At 56.3% G+C, this 18,160-nt stretch overlaps 2 protein-coding genes across 2 annotated transcripts in view; one reads left to right on the top strand and one right to left on the bottom strand.

Annotated features, from left to right (window-relative positions):
- The window catches only part of LOC142595962 (scavenger receptor cysteine-rich type 1 protein M130-like), an 88,795-nt gene that overhangs the window by 20,204 nt on the left and 50,431 nt on the right, over positions 1-18,160 (top strand).
- On the bottom strand, positions 8,222-13,273 carry LOC142595926 (SUN domain-containing protein 3-like). The gene is made up of 8 exons (XM_075724799.1): positions 13,247-13,273; positions 11,974-12,044; positions 10,829-10,967; positions 10,514-10,598; positions 10,260-10,375; positions 9,422-9,589; positions 8,959-9,045; positions 8,222-8,368 (listed from the first exon to the last, which is right to left on the bottom strand). Exons 1-8 carry the CDS (start codon positions 13,271-13,273, stop codon positions 8,222-8,224), a joined length of 840 nt encoding a protein of 279 aa, XP_075580914.1.

Raw genomic sequence — 18,160 nt, 5'->3', positions numbered from 1 at the left:
GCCCCTGCTGTGCTGGCAGCAGCAGCTGGGAAAAAGCCTTGGCCAGGGGAAGAGCTCCATGCCAGCAGTGCTGGCTCACGCCTCCCTCCCTGGAGAGACCCACGGTGGGTCCCTCGCAGGAGCCGGAGCTGGGACATGGCCCTGCCCTGGCAGCAGACACGCAGCCCCGAGGCTCAGACATGTCCCTGGCTCTCAGCGTGTCACTGCGGTGCCGTTATTCCCCGCGGGTGGATTGGGACCTGGAGCCTGCAGGTGCACAAACCACAGCCCACGTGGCCTCGCAGCGCTCGCCGCGCTCCCCTGGCAGCGCCCGTGCAGGAAGTCTGTGGTCTCCTCCTGGCACCGTGCCCAGGCACATCCCTGCCGTGCCCCCGAGCCACCCCCAGCCCCACTGCTCCAGCCAGGGCTGCAGGGGCTGCTCCTTCGGCCTGGCAGCCACGGGGCCAGGCAGCTCCCGTCCCCCGTCGTGCCCCTCTCATGCACACGGCCGCTCTGCACCCAGCCCCACGGCCACGGGTGCCATCGGTGACGTGACCTCACCCCCTCCTGCTGCCACTGCTCTGTGCTCATGGCTTACACTGTCACACCTCTGCCTGTGGTGCATGGGCTCCTGATGATGATGCTTCTTCCAAAAAGCCACATTTGGGTAGGGGCTCCATATGATCTGCATGACATCAGAAGCACCCACACAAGCCACATGCCTGCTCTTGGCCTAAAAGCTATTCCAGCAGCAGGGAAATCACAGGCTCGTACACAAGCCATGTGCATACTGCTGGCCTATCCGCCACGCAGCTACAGGTGATGTCACAGCATCTCCACCTGCCATGGACCTGTTCCTGGCTTACCAGCTATGCCGGCACTACTGACATCACAAGGACATTCACAAGCCATGTGCCAGCTCCTGGCCCATCATCCGCTCAGGCACCAGCAGCCTCACAAGCACCTACACAATCCATAAGCCTGCTCCTGGCCTATTAGCTCCTCAGGCCTGAGTGACCTCATAAGAACCTGCACAACCCATGGGCCTTCTCCTGGCTTGTGAAGTATTCAGACACCAATGATCTCACAAACCCCTACACAAGCTTTGCGCCTTCACCTGGCCTATCAGCTACTTGGGAACCGGTGACCTCACAACCACCCCCACAAACCATGTTCCTGCTCTTGCCCTGTCAGCTCTTCAGGAAGCAATGACCTCACAAGAACCTACAGAGTCCAGGGGCCTGCTCTGGGCCTATCAGCTACTCTGCCAAGAGTGACCTCACAAGCACATCTCCCCCTGTTTGCCATGTCCTCCTTGTTGAGGTATTCAGTCTCCAGTGACCTCACAAGCTCCTCTACAAGCCTTGCACCTGGTCCGGGCCTATCAGCTACTCTGCCAAGAGTGACCTCACAAGCTCCTACACAAGCCATGAGCCTCCTCTTGGCCTATCAGCTACTCAGGCAGCAGTGACCTCACAAGCACATACCAGCCTAGGTGCTATGTGCTCGTGTGGTGCAGTGACCCCAGACGGCAGCTAAACCCCCACCCAGGCACTCACTGCCTCCCTCCCAGCAGGATGGGGGAGACAACTGGAAGGGCAACAGCGAGAGCAAAACTCATGGGTGACGATAAACACAGTTGAAGAAGTGGAGGGAACAAGAGAAAAGGAAAGAAGGGATGGAGAAGCACTCACTCACCCCAGCAGACCGATGCCCAGCCAGTCTCCGAGCAATGGCTCCTTTGGAGAAACTCCCCTCCCAGCTGTATTTCTTAACAAGATGCCAGATGGCATGGACTATCTCTTTGGTCAGTTCGGGTGGGCTGCCCTGACCTTGTCCCCTCCCAGCCTCTTGCCCACCCCCTGCCTCCTCGCCATGGGGACGCAATGAGACACAGAGAAGGCCTTGACATTACGCCAGCACTGATCAGCAATAGCCACAGCGTCACCGTGTTATCAGCACTGTTTTAGCCACCAGCGCACAGCACAGCACCATACGTGCTGCTGTCAAGAAAATGAACTCCACGCCAGCCAGACCCAGGACAATCTCCACCCCTTATTACAAACCGTTTGCATCCTGCTCAAGGCCAGCAGGATTCAATGCATTTCCATCAACCACCACCCCCTGCTTCCCTGTCCTTTGACATGACATACACACAGGGTACTGGGTTTGGCTGGTGTGGCTCAAGTGGACCTGGACAAGTCCCAGCCCACTCCTGACGTCTCCCCTCACTCAGTCATCTGGAGTTTTTTGCAACATTCAATCAGGTCATCAAGCTAAGGACGAGGCAAAACATGTAGCACCGGCTTGCCCCCCACAATGGTCTTACAGGGAGCTGTGAGATCCCCGCCAGCCATGGGGGAAGGGAGCTCACCTCCACCATTAATGTTCTTAGTGTGACACCTCAAAGTGCAATGTGCAGTTCACGGGCCCATTGGCTGCTTTTTCTCATTCATGTGGTTCTTCTGGGGGATTCCCTTGGGGTCTTTTCCTCTTTGTCCCCATGCACGTGGTCTTCTGAAGCTAGCATTTTGTCCTGGTTTTCCATTTTCACGGAGAGCATGGCCTGTGTCTTGCAGCACTGGTCAAAGCCCAGAGCCTGCCCCAGTAAGCCTGCATGGCCGCCCTGCAGGGCTGGGCTGGGCTGGGCTGGGCTGGGCTGGGGGGGATTCCCAGTCCGGCTCACAGCACTGGGCTCTTCTTTGCAGGTGACAGGATTTGCTGTGGGGGCCCCTTGGAGGCCTCCTAGACGCGGGCCGTAGCCCTTGGGCATGTTCCAGCTTGCCCACGCCCCACCACTTTTCGGGCACCCCTCTGCCCTCCCGAAGTGCCCCCAGCCCCGCCCTGCCAGGGCTTGTTCTGCAGCCTGGTAAAGTGGGGGACCCTGACCTGGCCTTCTCCTTTTGTTTCTATTCACATTTAAACGTTAATTGCTCACTCCACTAGCTCTTATTCCATAAAAGGTTTTATCCATTTCATACCTATGTGTTTATGGCTACATATATTTACTTTCTCTACCTTCATAAATGTTCACATGTGTATATAAATCTATACATGAATACATATATATACATCCACAAGAATCAGAATAGGTGCTGGAATAGGACTGGATTCCTCCTCCTGCTGGGTCAAGGAATGTGGTGTTTAGGTTTCGGTCTGTTAGCAGTATGGTAACGCCAGCAGCTAGGACTGGAAGTGATAGTAGTAGTAGAACGGCAGTAATGAGTACGGACCATACGAATAGTGGAGTTTGGTATTGTGAGAGGGCTGGTGGTTTTATGTTGATGGCAGTTGTGATGAAGTTGATTGCGCCTAGGATGGAGGACACACCTGCTAAGTGGAGAGAGAAAATGGCTAGGTCTACTGAAGCTCCAGCATGGGCTAGGTTACCAGCTAGTGGCGGGGTATACAGTTCACCCTGTGCCTGCCCCTGCCTCTGCTGTGGAGGAGGCTAGTAGGAGTAGGAAGGATGGGGGCAGGAGTCAGAAGCTTATGTTGTTTATACGTGGGAATGCCATATCTGGGGCGCCGATTATAAGCGGGACTATTCAGTTTCCAAAGTCCCTGATTATAATTGGCATTAATATGGAGAAGATTATTACGAAAGCATGGGCGGTGATGATTACATTGTAGATCTGTTCATCTCCTAGGACGGTCCCTGGTTGTCCTAGTTCTGCGCAGATAAGTAAGCTAAGGGCAGTTCCAACTATTCCGGCTCATGCACCAAAAATCAGGTATAGGGTGCCGATATCTTTGTGGTGAGTTGAGAATAATCATCGGTTAATGAAGGTCACAGGTAAGATGGCCGAGTGTCAAGGCGTTAGGCTGTAGTCCTTTTTACAGAGGTTTGATTCCTCTTCTTATCGGCTCTGTGGTGAAATTCATGTTGAGTTGCAAGCTCATCGATGTGTGCTAAGAGCGTGCCAGAGCCTGATAGATGGAGGCCTGTTGGTTTGGGCATCTAGCTGTTAACTAGAATTTTGTGGGACCAAGGCCCACCTGTCTAGACCAAGGCCCTAGCTTAATTAAAGTGTCTGCGTTGCATTCAGGAGAAGCAGGTTAGTGTCCTGCGGGTCTTAGCAGAAACTCAGAGGGTTTAACTCTTGTTTAAGGCTTTGAAGGCCTTTGGTTTTGGCTATGCTAAGTTTCTAAATGATGGTCAAAATTATGGGGGAGATCGGTAGTAGTAGGGCCGATAGGGAGGTGAGGATGGCAATCAGGGTGCTTGTTGATTTGCTGACGTGCCACTGTTTTATGTGGTTTGTGGAGTTTGGTGGGAGTGTGATTGTTGAGTAATACGTGAGGCGGAGGTAAAAGAATAGTCCTAGTAGTGACAGTCTAGTGATGGTAGTGGCTGCTGTTGTTATTTCTTGTTTAGTTAGTTCCCGGGTGATGAGTCATTTGGGCAAGAAGCCTGTTAGTGGTGGAAGGCCTGCTAGGGAGAGTAGGGTTAGTAGTAGGGCTGCGTTTAGCATCGGGGTCTTTGTCCATGTGGTTATGATTGTTGCTAGTTTTAAGGTTTTGGTTGTGTTGAAGGTGAGAAATACGGCGGTGGTTATTAGCGAGTACAGGTAGAAGGTAAGTAGTGTAAGGCTGGGGTTGTAGATGATGATGATGATGGCTATTCAGCCCAAGTGTGAGATGGATGAGAAGGCTAGGATTTTTGGAATTTGGGCTTGGTTTAGTCCTATCCAAACCCCTAGGGCAGCAGAGGCAATAGCTATGCTGGTTAGGAGTGTCGGGCTGAGTGAGTGGGATGTTAGGAAGAGAATGGTGACTGGGGGGAATTTCATTATTGCTGATAGTAGTAGGGCAGTAGTTAGGGATGATCCTTGAAGGACTTGTGGGAATCAGAAGTGGAATGGAACTAGGCCTAGTTTTACTGCAATGGCTGATGTTAGTAGGGGGCAGGATATTGGGTGACTTAGCTGGGTGCTGTCTCACTGTCCTGTGCATCAAGCACTGGTTAGACTTGAGAAAAGGATTAGTGTCGAGGTGGTTGCTTGGACTAGGAAATATTTGATTGCTGCTTCAATAGCCCGTGGGTGGTGGGATTTTGAGATGAGAAGGGTGATGGCGACTGTGTTGCTTTCTAGGCCGGTTCAGTATACATATATATAGTGCAACTATCTCTAAATAAATATGTGTTTAGACGTATTTCCAAACTTATCTATAAATAGATATATTTTAGATAAATGTCCATATATGTACATGTGAGCCCTTCCTGGCCCAAAGGCGGTGGGCAGCCAATCCCAGGGCTGCCTGAGAAGACGTGGGTATGAAGGGGTGAAGAAATGGCTGCCAGCCAATCCCAGTGCCGGATGAAAAGAGGTGGGCAAGGAGGCTGTGGGAAGTGGCAGCCTCCCTGTGGGCAATGCCAGGGGCTTCCTTTGTGCCGTGGCCCTGGGGACACCGGGACGCGTGGCCAGTCCTGCCAGCCAATCCCAGGGGCTGCCTGAGAGCAGGCGGGTGTGACGGTGTCAGGAAATGGCCGTCAGGCAATCAGAGAGCAGCATGAGGTGTCACCCAATGGCAGCTGACGGCCATGGCATGGCGGCACCCTGTCCCAGCCTGGCGGCCAAACCAAAGTGGCGGCCCCTGTGCAGGCAGGGGCAGGGCCTTCCGCGCCTGATGTCTCGCTGGGCACAGCGGAAGGGGTGGCCGGTGCTGGCAGCCAATCAGAGCAGAGCACGTGGCGGGAGAGGAGAGGGGCTGCCAGGGCAAATGGCGCCGGGGCTGCTGGCAGGGGCCGGGACTTCCCCCGGCAGCCGCTGGGCGCGGCACCTGTCCCGCCAGGGCTGGCGGAGCAGCGGGGCCTGTGCTGCTGGCGTGTCCCAGGGCAGGGATCCCAACAGGCAGCAGGAAGGGCCCTGGGGAGCTACAAACACCCCAGCCAGAGCTGGGCCTGCGCAGCTGCCCGAGCCTCCAGTTTCCTCCGAGCTCCAGGCCCCGGCAGCGACTGTCCCGCAAAACATACGGGCCATGGAAGTGACATGGAACAGCGGCCCTGGCTGAGCCCTCGGGGCAGTTTATCTGCGCTTCTCCTCCTGGGGAGCCTGCAGCTGCCCCAGCACCGCCTGCGGTCACCGTCTGACAGCGGCACAAAAGGAGCCCTCGCTCTGTGTGGGGGCTGTCTACGCATGCGCTGGCATGGTCTCTATTTTCATCTTGCTCGTGACAGCCAGCCACAGCATAGCTTGCTCTCACCTGTGTATGGGGGTGTGGAGGGAGCACGTCTGATCCCCTGAGAGTATTGGGTCAAGGCCCTGTTTGGCTGCCACAAGGGATAATACAATAATGAGGAAAGGAGGAAGCCACAGGCAAGAAGAGACAGGGACACAAACCTGACGGGCAGATGCTGAGGGAGGCAGTGCTGGGAACCAAAGCTGGCCAGTCATGCTGATGGATGGAGGCGTGTGAGAGGGGGAGAGTGTTTATTCCAGCAAGGTTATCTGCTTGGGGACCTTGTGAATTGGGGAGCTAAGAGACAAAAGGGGAAACCAGAAGCAAAGTATGCTGAGACAGAGACTTGACAAAACAAACATGCAGTCTGACAAGAAAGGAACTTTGCCAGTCACACTAGTTGTTGTGCCATCAAGAAACTACAGGTGCCACTTCCCAGAGGACCAACCGGACTTGTCAAGTGACATGATTGTGAATCAGAGGGACCATGGACTGGGAGGGATGCGGGAATCAGGAGAGCTATGCAAAGCCATGAGGGACGTGCAGAGGAAGGGGAAGCGGGGAGGAACAAAGTGGGGTTAGGCAGAAAATGGTATAAAAGAGGCCAGGTGCGTGTAAAACTCGACTTAGTGAGGAAGGGGATGGAGTAGGGTCAGGACCCTGAATTTCAGGTGAGTGAAGTTTGAGTGGTTTAAGGAATTAGTGGATGGGACGCGCTGGGACACTGCCCTCAGGGCTAAAGGAGCTGAAGAGAGCTGGCAGCTCTGTCAGAACATTTTTCTTAGCGTGCAAGAGCTCTTGATTGCCATGTGCAAGACATTGTGCAAGGAAGGCAGGAGGCCCGTATGGCTCAGTAAGGAGCTCCTGGTCCAAGTGCAGCGTCAGAAGGAAATGCAGAGGCAGTGGCAGCAGGGCCCTGTGTCGTGGGAAGAATATAGGGACGCTGCCTGGATGTGTAGGGATGGATTCAGGAAAGCGAAGGAAGGGCTGTGGCTGAATTTGGCAAAAGATGCAAAGAATAATAGAAGGGCTTTTACAGTTGTGTTGGCCAGAAAAGGAAGATTAAAGTAAATGTACCCACCGTGATGAATTCCCCTCACACTATTAAATTCATCTCTAAAAAGATCCAGTTATTAATCCCATGTAGATGTTTTCTCCACGGCGCTTGGCAGGACATTAAAGACAGGCAGCAGAGAGAGACCTTTCCCATTTAGTCTTGGCACAGGTAGACTAAAAGACCCTTTCTTCTTCCATTTCTTAACCCATGTCCTTTTTATGAACATTTGTACCCACATCAGCTCTTGTAGAGTTTTTCCTAAATGCTCCTCGTTTATCCTCATCACGTTTAAAAGCAATTATGAGTAAGTTGCTAACACCAAGGCCACCCAGGGGCATCCCCCAGAAAACGTCCCCCCTGTCAATGCCCCCCGGCCATGGCTGACCCCAAGTACGCTGACCTGCCCGGCATCGCGAGTGTGGGGCTGAAGCGGGGAGCAGGCAGGGCCAGGGTGTCCAGAGGGGGAGCGGGGGGAGCGGGTACGTGGGTGGCTGAGGGGGTTGGAGGGGTGTGGGAGAAGGGAAGGGGATGGGCGTGTCTGCGGGGGAAGTGAGGGCATGAGGGGTGTTTGTGGGGGGAGCTAAGAGGTGACCACAGAAAGAGTAAACGGACAAAAGGGGGGAATTATTCTCCAAGGATATCCCATTTTATGTGCCTTTAAATGAAACACTAAACATGGTGCCTAGACAGGCCTGCTTTGCTCCTCTTCTCTGCCAGCAGGAGAGCTTTCCCGGGGCTGCGATTCTGCTCTCTCAGTGACACTGGAGCTTTGGTGAGCGACCCTGGGCTGTGGGAGCCGGAGCTGGACCACGGGGGCTTCTCCTTCAAGCCCCATTCCCCTGCGCTGTCCCTTGCAGCCCGGACCACAAGCATCCTTCTCCTGAGGGACAAAGCTCCCTTCCCCACTAGCAGCACAAGCTGTAGGAAGCTCCCTGGAAGAACGTTTGCAAGGGACACACACAAGTCGAGCTGCCACACATCCTCTTTGTTTTATTATTCTTCCTAAAGGAGGTCTTGGGCCTGCGGGTGGTCGTTGAGGCTCACCATCTTCCCATGAACCTGTACCCGGTACACACAGGTGTACTCTGGGTTTCCCCAGTTGCTCTGCACCTGGAATTTGATGTAGCGAAAGGTCCTGGGAAGCTCCTTCTGTAAAGAAATGGGGGGAGCCATCATTGCGCTGGTGGGAAGAGCCACAACAGATTGCGGGAGGCCCCCCTGCCTGCGCTCCCCTGCTGAGGACCAAAGGGCAGCCCTGACGGAGGAGGAAGCCAGGGCAAGCAGAGCCCCCTTTGCCAGGGCCAAGGAGGAGCCCTCTGTGCCTAGAAAGCAAAGGCCTGGCCTCAGAGGCTTGCTGAGGGCAGCTGTGGAAAGCGGAGGCACAGTGCTACCCGGGCTGCCGCGGGACGCGGGGAGAGTCCCACTGAGGGAGGCAGGCGTCTGCCATCCTCCCTGCCACCGTCTCCCCTGAGGGGGACTGTTTCCCTTCCCGCACCCCTTCCCACTGCTGCTTTCTCTGCGCTACCCGAAGGGAAAGGAAAGCCCTTGCAAAGGTGGGGCAGCTGCCTCGGCCAGCAGAGCAAAGCCCCATTTGCCCTCCTCTTGCCGCCTTCCCCGCAGGGGCATGGAGCGTGGGAGAGCAGAGGCTGGCTGGGGTGACCCTCTGCACTCTTTCCTCCAAGGACTTGCAGACAAGCCTGCCTTCTTCCCGGGCATCCTGCCTACAGCTCTTGCGGTACCTGCACATGGAATGTCTGAGCGATCTCCTTGTGCACGTCGTAGGTGAATGTCCCCAGGAGAGTTTCTGCCGTTGCCTCATCCACTCCCTCAAAGACGAGAGAGAAAGGGAGCCGGTCAGGCCGAAGCAGGGTGTCAGAAAATGGGCACGGCGAGGCCAAGCGCGGGAACCCTTCCCCACCTCCCTTGGCTCCCTTGGTGACTCAGCTTAGGGTGAGTGTGGGTCGGGATGCTTTCAGCATGTGCTCCAGGATCGTTGGCCATGAAGCAGAGAAGAAGCCCCCAAAGGCACAGAACCTGCACGTGCCCCCAGTGGCGCCCCAGGGGATGCGGTGCGCTGCAGCACCCAGCCCCAGACAGAGCTCTGAGAGAAGCCACCACGAGAAGCACGTCTCTGGTACAGCTTTTCCCTGGGGCCGCCCCCCACCCCCAACCCTCCCCGAGAAGTGCAAGGCCAGGACTTACGGAGACAGCAAAGTCTTTGGGGGCACTGCTGACTTCCCCGGAAGGAGAGACTGCCTCGGAGATATGCCAGATGGTGAAAGCCTTTGGCCAGATTTGCTCAGGCAGCCGGATGACCACGTGGCCCCGAGATCCTTGGAAAGCCCAGCAGTTGCCAGGGGCAATACGGGGCTGAAACCAGAAAGCCATGACCATCAGTTGCTACTGGCAGCCAAAGAGCCACCACAGCTGCCTGTTTGGCCAGAAGCAGAGACCTTGCCTTGCCTGTGGGCTGCAATCCTGTTTGTAAATGAGTACAAGTGCATGGGCAGCAGGGCAATATGGAAGTGTTTCTACAAACCCTCTGGGCTCCACCGCCTTTCCCAAGGCAGCTCTGCTTTCTCAGAGCCTGCAGAGAAAGGGCAGGTCTCCCTAGCGTACCTCACCCCATCGTCCTTCAAAGATTCCGCTGCAGCTACAAGGTCCAATGCAGACATGGACCCTGCTTCAGACGTGGTAGACCAGATCATGGCTGGGGGCCCAGAGGAGCACCTCTCGCTGCTGGCATGGCTCAGCAGCCCCCACCACTCCCACCCACTCTGGAAAGGGACCGTCAGAGATGCCGTATGGCAGTGGGACTCCCAAGGACAAAGTTCCTTGGCAAACTGCAGCCAAGGGTGGTGGGCAGGTCACAGCAGCTGGGTTCATCTCGGTCCCCTTCCTGATGGGACGCAGTGCTGCCAGGGATCGCAGGGGTCAGGAATGCAATGCAGGCTGCAGCAAAGTGCTGTGCACTTGGTCTGCCAATGGAAAGCAAGGAGGTGAAGCACACTGAAGCCAGGAGTTCCTTTGTGACACCTGCCTGCAAGATTGTCTCTGGAGGGTTTCCAGAAGAGAAGGCAAATGGAGAAAGCCACCAGGTCTTCTTGCCTTGCTCACCATAACTCTTGGATGTCCTCTCCTCATCAATGGTGGCACCTTACATGACGGTGGAGAGAGATTAGGAGTTGAAGCAGTGCATTAGGATGCATTTCTCAGGCTGGAAAGCAGAGCTTGGCAGAGTTTGGGGGAGTGCCATAGACAACGTGAGGGCAGTGAGACTTCCTGTCTTCCTACCTATGGCTTCCAGAGCCCAGTCAGGCATCTGGAGGTAGTTTTCAAGCACCTTCTTAATTGCCGCCTGTGTCAACTGCAGAATTTCCTGGGGAAAAATTGGGAATGGAGAGATGGCAGTGAACACACACACACACGTGCACAGGCCATTCTGCATGAACCCCGAGCCCTAGCACAGAGCCAAGGAGCGCCTGTGTGTCAGAAAACCCAAGGCAAGACCTGTCGGAAGAGGTGCCGACTCTGAGAGTGCCAAGAGGAAGCAGCAGGAGGGAGCCCGGATAGGTAGCGGGGTCTCTGATCTACCGCCAGCACCCTTACCTCTCTCTTCTCTGCTTGGACACCATGGTCTACGAGGACCTCTCTCACTGCCTGAAGTATGTTCCCCCTCGCAGCAGACACCTGAGCCACCGTCTCCTCGAGCTCCCGCATCTTCTGCTCCAGCCAAGCCTGTGAGTTCCTGCAAGGCAGAGGGAAAGCAGGTCTTGTCCAGCAGCTGCCAAGCCTCTGCAGGCAGGCTCCAAACGCCGTGCAGAGAAGGGTCAGGTGAGCTTGGGTCAAGCCCCGTCCCCCGGCCCCTTTCCTTCCTCTGGTTTACAAATGGCTCCCTTCCAGCACCGTGGGTAGTAGATGGAAAGGCCGGGAGCCCTGGGTGCAAAGCAAGTGAGTGCAGGCAGCATGAAGCCAGCTGAGACGGCTCCACAGCGTGTGTTGCTTGGCAAGCAAGCGCTCTTACCCCAGAGACTGCAGCTCCGCTTCAGGAAGGCTCGACACCTCCTGCAAGATAAAGAGGGTGTGGGATGGACTCCTTAAGTAGCTTGTTTACTGCCAGAATTGACTCTTTGGAGAGACACTCTATTGGAGCAAGCATGAGGAGCACTGCCAGGGCTTCCCAAAGGAGACTCCCCTACGGAGAGGTGGCAGAATTTCCTGCTGCTTTGAGTCACTTTGGAGAGACCCTGACCCAAACCTGGCCTCTTTAACCATCCACGTTCAGCAGAGCATCTTTCGGGTCTCCATCTGACCCCCGCCCCCCCCAGGCTCTCCGATGGGTATGCAGGCAGCAAAGGCACCTTCTGCCAAAGTGCTCCCCACTTCAGCCTGCCACCCTCTGGAAGTCACTCGGGAAGATCCGTCTCCGTGTTAAACCCCAAGCAGGCGCTAAGGAGACTGAAGGATGACCAGAAGTGCTCCTCCCTCGCCTCTGCCTCAGCGGTGATGGGGAGTTTCGAGCAGGCACTGCGTGTTCCCAGGGGAGGCAGGAGGGCAGAGCGACGGCCTTTGCAGGCGTTGGCTTTCCCTCAGCAAGGGACACTTACCTGCAACGCTCCCGTTCCCCACACCGTTGGGTGTCTCCAGCAGTAGACAAGAGCTGTGGGTCACATTGTCAAGAGATGGTTATTTTCCTCAGGAGCTGCTCCCTCTGCCCAGGACTGAGAGGCCCATTTTTGGTGAGGGGTACTCACCCGACAGGACGGGAAGCAGCAGGAGAAGGAGCCTCAGGACACTCCTGCCCTTCTGGTGGGTGTGGCGTTGTCTAAAAGAGCAGGACCACTGCTGTTAGCAAAGCGCAAAATTTGGGACATGTATTTGCCAGGGATCCGCTTAGGAGCTCGCTTGCCACCAGGTTCCTGTGCTCAGCACAGCTGCAAGTCTGAAAGCCCAAGGGCCTTTGGGAAGGTCTGGCCCGTTGCACCCCACCCCTGGGGCACAAAGAGCTCTGGCCTGAGACAGGGGCAGCAGCCTGGCCCTGCTCGGCTCTCCCCGCAGAAGGGGCAGGGCCGTGCCCCCAGAATGGGGTTGCTGGGCTGCCCGGCTGGAGGGCAGTAGTGCAGACAGCCCCCGTGCTGTGGGGCTGCCTGCTCCTGCCGGGAAGCCAGGCAGCACACAAGGCTTCTGGCCTGACCACCCTCTGCTTTCTGGGCCCCCTTGCACCCACCTGCCCAAAGTGGCTGGCATCTCCACAAGCCCAGCACACCGACCAGGCACAGGGCAAAGCCTGCTCTCCTCCCGAGACCCAAGCACCTCTTCTCTAGGCATGCGCTAGCTGCTGCCAGTGCTCTGCTTCGCACTGCTGCCCACCTCTGCAGCGCGGGGTTTTATGGAGGGCAGCAGGTTATGACATCACAAGAGCCGCCTGGTGATGCCCGTGATGAGCTGAGAGGGGCTACCAAGAAAGGGTTGCTGTGCTGCCTGGAGGGAGCAACCCTGTGGGTGAGCCTCCGCCCGCAGCTGCAGCTCCCAGAGACAAGGGGCCCAGAAGCACCCGGGAGCACAGAGAGCAGCAGCTCCTTTGGCTCCTGGCATCAAGCAGCGTGGTGTGCAGGTCCCCTCAGGCTGGAGGGCCACCCAATGCAGACTGGCACCTCTGCATACAGCCAGGGCTGCTCAGATGCACGCATTTTCACACGGTGTTAACGGAGATGACGCTGTGCATGGTGGAAATGATCAGCAGCATGGCTGTCTCTCTCTCTCTCTCGAGTGGTGCTGCTGTCCTGGCCTCCCTCCCTGCCTCCCTCCTGCCAGTGCTGGGCCAGCTGCTGTCCCCAGACCAGGAAGAGCTGCTGCAGGCACCCAGGGTGCTCCCCGGAGAGCCCTGTGCCACCTCCTCTGCCTTCCTGGCTGCCCAGGGATGTTCCTGGGCCACAAAGAAGGCCACAAATGTGCCTTAATCCTGACATCACTAATAGTACTGCTGCTTACAATCAACCTACTAGGCCTATTACCATATACATTTACCCCAACCACCCAGCTATCAATGAACATCGCACTAGCCTTCCCACTATGACTAGCCACCCTACTCACAGGCCTATGAAATCAACCCTCAGCCTCCCGAGGACACCTACTACCCAAAAGGAACCCCAACACTACTAATTCCTGCCCTAATCATAATCGAAACCACCAGCCTCCTTATCCGACCACTAGCGCTAGGAGTCCGCCTCACAGCAAACCTTACAGCAGGACATCTCCTTATTCAACTCATCTCCACAGCCACAACCGCCTTACTCCCCATCATCCCAGCAGTGTCAATCCTAACTGCATCAATCCGATTCCTCCTAACAATCCTAGAAGTAGCAGTAGCCATAATCCACACCTACGTCTTTGTTCTCCTACTAAGCCTATACTTACCAGAAAACATCTAATGGCTCACCAAGCACACTCCTACCACATAGTAGACCCAAGCCCCTGGCCCATCTTGGGAGCAGCTGCCGCCATACTTACTATGTCACGTTTAATCATATGATTCCACCACAAGTCATCACAACTCCTGGCCCTAGCTCTGCTCTCCATAGTCCTAGTTGTAATCCAATGATGACAAGACGTTGTACAAGGAAGCACATTCCAAGGCCACCACACCCCTACTGTCCAAAAACGCCTGTGACACGGAATAATCCTCTTCATCATATCCGAAGCGGCCTTCTTCCTGGGTTTCTCCTGGGCATTCTTCCACTCCACAGCTGTCTGGGCACCAAGGGCATGTGCTGCTGCACCCAGCGAGCAGCTGGGTGGGGGCTGATCCAGGGCATAGAATCATAGAACGGGTTGGGTTGGAAGGGATCATCTAGTCCAACCCCCCTGCCATGGACAGGGACATCTTTCATTAGATCAGGTAGCTCAAAGCCCCACCCAACCTGACCTTGAACACTTCCAGTGATGGGGCAGCCACACTTCTCTGGGCGACCAGAGTCTCACAACTCTTACTGGAAAACATTTCTTCCTTACGCCCAAGCTAAACCAACCCTCTTTCACTTTAAAACCATTGCCCCTTGTCCTGTCACTACAAGCCTTGATAAAAAGTCTGCCTCTGTCCTTCTTACAAGTGCCCTTTATATATTGAAAGGCCGCAGGAAGCTCTGCCCAGAGCCTGCACTTCTGCACTCTGAACAACCCCAACTCTCTCAGCCTTTCTTCATAGCAGACGTGTTCCAGCCCTCGGATCATTTTTGCGGCCATCCGCAAGGTGGTGTTGAGCCTGCGGGTGGTCATTGTGGCTCGCCACCTTCTCGTGAACCTGTACTCGGTACATAGCGGTGTACAGTCAGAGCCGTCGTAGGGAGCACAGCAGCCACCTCCCTCCGACCGGTCACCTGGCATTCACTGGTGTCAGTAAAAAAGGATTTGCTCGCATTTTGTTTTTTTCTCGTTCGTGCGCAGGTACTGGAAAGAAGGCAGCAGAAGTACACCCTAGCTAAAACCCCTTGTATTGCTGGCAGTAACGGTGCCTCTTGGCTGGGAACATGAGAAGTACCCCTTTTCACGCTCTTGACCCTTTATATACAGTTTTGAGACTACTCACATACTCATTTTTGCAATGTACATAACCTATATGCTTTGGCCATGACATCCCTTGTTACCATACGCTTTTGAGGATTTGTTCACATCAACCCCTATGCAAGCATGCTTAATGCATATTTATAAGCTGAGTTTGCACTATTTTGTTGCAACTTTGGCACTTTCAGCTGGTTTGGCCTGGTTTCTCCTAACAACAAACCCTCTTATGCAAGTGCGGTCATTGTTGGTCAAGTTCCATTGCGCCTGTGTGAAAACGGGCAACCGTTTACGCAGGACGGTGCACACACCCTCCTGCCTGCAAATCGGGCAAGAACCAGGTCTGAGGCAGAGCCATCGTGGGGCATGCACAGGCAGAAGGGAAAGCAGCAGCCACCTCCCTCCGGCCCGTCAGCTGACATTCACTATTGAAACGGTTGCGCACTTGTCCTACAATCACAGATGTCTGTCTTCTCTTTCTGGTTTTATTTCAAAAGAACGGGGACGTCACTGGGCGGCTCCCAAAGGCAGCCACCAGCTTCGGTGGCAGGGCCCAGTTAAGGATGTCCCTGTTCAGCAGGACCAGGATGAGGACGACGATCTGCAGGAAGGCGAGGAACAGAAGAAATCTCCTGTGGGACAGGAGAGGGGTCAGGCAGAACAGGGGGCAAATGTGTCTCAGCTCTTTCCAACCACCCTCTTCGCACAGCACCGTGGCACCTTGAACCGTGCTGGGCACAACACTCCCCGCTCAGGACTGGGGTGAGGGGCCCGGCTACCTCTCTCGGCTCTACTCTACGTCTCCCCGGTGGGCCCCAAAATCCCCCCCTACGCGCCCCCCAAGCTAGGAAGAAAAGAAATACTGAACCATTTCATCCCAGAGAAGTCCAAAGCTGCCTAGTGCCCTTGGACCACTGGCACGGACATGCCAGTGCCTATGGAAGAGCCCCGGCACCCTGACTGCCCCGGGCCACTCACCTCAGCCAAGAAGTGATGTTATGCCTCCTTGACGCCAGCTGCTCCTCCTAGAGGCCAAGGCACAGCAGGGACATGTGTTGGGGTGTGCGAGGCGGCGAGGTTTGGGGGCTCAGCCCCCCTCCCTCGTTCGCGCTGAGATCAGTGCCCCCATGTCCCCCGGGCACAGTGCAGACCCTTCCCTCCCCAAGGCCCACAGCGGGGTTGTCTGTCCTACCAGCCGCACAGCCACCATCTCCTGCAGCAGCGACTCGCCTGTCTTGTCCGCCTGCGCCGCCTTCCCCCTGCTACGGACACCATGGGGTTCTGGGCTGTGAGAAGAGACCTCGGCCGGCATGGTGGCCCCCTGGGTGGCCAACAGGGAGCCAGGGTGCTGCCCAGGCTCTGCCAGGGCTGGCACCAGGCACCGCAGCATCCCAGCACTGCACAGACCCACCCCCTGCCCCTGTCCCGCCCCAGGCCTGGGGGGCATGGAGGAGAGCCTGGGAGCTGCTCAGAGTGCTGCAGAGCTGCTTGCAGGAGTCCCGAGTGGCACAGAGGGGTTTTGATCTGCTTAGGAGAAGACAAAGGGCTCTGCAGAGCAGGCTGGAGCAGCGGACAGGAGCCACAAAGATGTCTGCAAGTGGCAGAGCTCTGCCCAAAGCTGCTGAGCATCCCCCACCCCGCTGCCCCAGGTTTCAGTCGGGGCCCCATCACCACTCACAAAGCTGTTGGCTCTCGGAGGCATTCCTGTCTCTCCAGGAGGTGCTGGAGCTTGTTCCTGAGCAGCTGGAGAAGCAAAGGGCCCAGTCAGGAGTCCATGCCATGTCTGCTCTGAGGGGGCTTCCCCCCACAAACCTGTGGAGCCCCCGTCCCTCCAGTCCCCAGTACCTTCTTGACCTCAGCCTGCTCCTGAACAGCTTGTGCCAGCTCTGACCACTGCTCCCCCTGCAAAGCAAGCGGGACACATTGCAGGGAGCCATGGTGGGAAAGGGCATCCCCACTCAGTCCCCAGGGCACTGGGAGGTCAGGCCAGGGCCAGGGCGGCAGGCACACGGGTGTCCTGGGGCCAGCACCATTGCTCAGCGGCTCTGGCCACTCCCCGAGGCACTTCTGGGTGCGGGTCACAGACCTTGATCAGCTCCCGCACTTTTGTGCCTCCCTCTGCCTTTCCCTGACAGAGGTGTGCCTGGGAGAGAAGGGGGAACGGGAACGGCTCCAGGAGGGGCAGGGGGTGGAGGAGGACCCCCATGCTACTGGCCAGGGCGCAACGCCAGACTCCCCAGCGCCTCCCCTCCAGCCAATGCCTGGGTTCCTGTCACACACGGTGTCCCCGTACACCCAAGTGAGGGTCACTCATCGCACCCCCTTCCCCAAAGCCATAGTGCTGTGCCTGCTGTGCCTGCTGTGCCTGCAGACCCATCAGGGTCCCCTCTGCAGCACAGCCACAGCCAAGAGCCTGGGGGATCTCCAGAGGCCCAATCCCTCCATCATGGATGCCATATCCCGGAGTAAATATCCTCCGCAGCCACACCACTGCCCGTGGCTGCTGGGCTGCACGGACCCAGCACTGGCACCCCCCTCCCGGACCCTGTCAGAACGGGCCTCCTTTTCCCCTGTACCTTCAGCACCTCTTCCAGGCTTGCAGCTGCCTCCTCCTTTGCCAGCTGAACGTGCTCCTGTGGGAAAGGAGGGAAGAGAAGCAGCCATCAGGGCACCGGGACGCTCGCATGAGTGCACTCACGGCTCCCTTCGGGCACTGCCTTTGCCCTCTCGTCCCCTCTCCTTGATGCCATCAAACTACAGAGGGGTAGAACCCATTTGTATTTCTGGAGTGACAGGGGGATCCCAACAGCTCACTGTACTGGCGGCTGAAGTGAGCCTAACCGGGAATGAGTGGCAGAAGCACCCCATTGTGACTGGCCCAGACGCTCCGTGCATCCTTGGCATAGATCACCTCAGGAGAGGGTATTTCAGGGACCCAAAGTGTACCGGTGGGCTTTTGGGATAGCTGCCTTGGAGACGGAGGAAATTAAACAGCTGTCCACCTTGCCCGGTCTCTCAGAGGACCCTTCAATTGTGGGGTTGCTGAGGGTTGAAGAACAACAGGTGCCGATTGCTACCACAACAGTGCACAGGCGGCAATATCGCACCAACCGAGACTGCCTGATTCCCATCCATAACCTGATTCATCAACTGGAGAGCCAGGGAGTGATCAGCAAGACTCGCTCACCCTTTAACAGTCCCACATGGCCAGTGAGAAAGTCTAATGGGGAGTGGAGACTAACAGTGGACTATCGTGGCCTGAACGAAGTTACACCGCTGCTGAGTGCTGCCGTGCCACACATGCGAGAACTTCAATAGGAACTGGAGTCAAAGGCAGCCAAGTGGTGTGCCACAATTGACATCGCTAATGCATTTTTCTCCATC

This window comes from Pelecanus crispus, chromosome 25 (genome assembly GCF_030463565.1).
Source record: "Pelecanus crispus isolate bPelCri1 chromosome 25, bPelCri1.pri, whole genome shotgun sequence".
Lineage (NCBI taxonomy): Eukaryota > Metazoa > Chordata > Aves > Pelecaniformes > Pelecanidae > Pelecanus > Pelecanus crispus.
The sequence above is the reverse complement of the archived record's forward strand: the minus strand, read 5'-3'. Positions and strand labels throughout refer to the sequence as shown.

Coding starts and splice junctions, on each gene's coding strand:
- LOC142595926 (XM_075724799.1), bottom strand. CDS start 13,273: ATGTTCATTGATAGCTGGGTGGTTGGG. Junction 12,045..13,246: donor TTGATAGCTGGGTGGTTGGG/GTAAATGTATAT, acceptor CTGCTCTTTTAG/ACAACGCCACACCCACCAGA. Junction 8,369..8,958: donor CTCAGACATTCCATGTGCAG/GTACCGCAAGAG, acceptor ATTTCTTTACAG/AAGGAGCTTCCCAGGACCTT.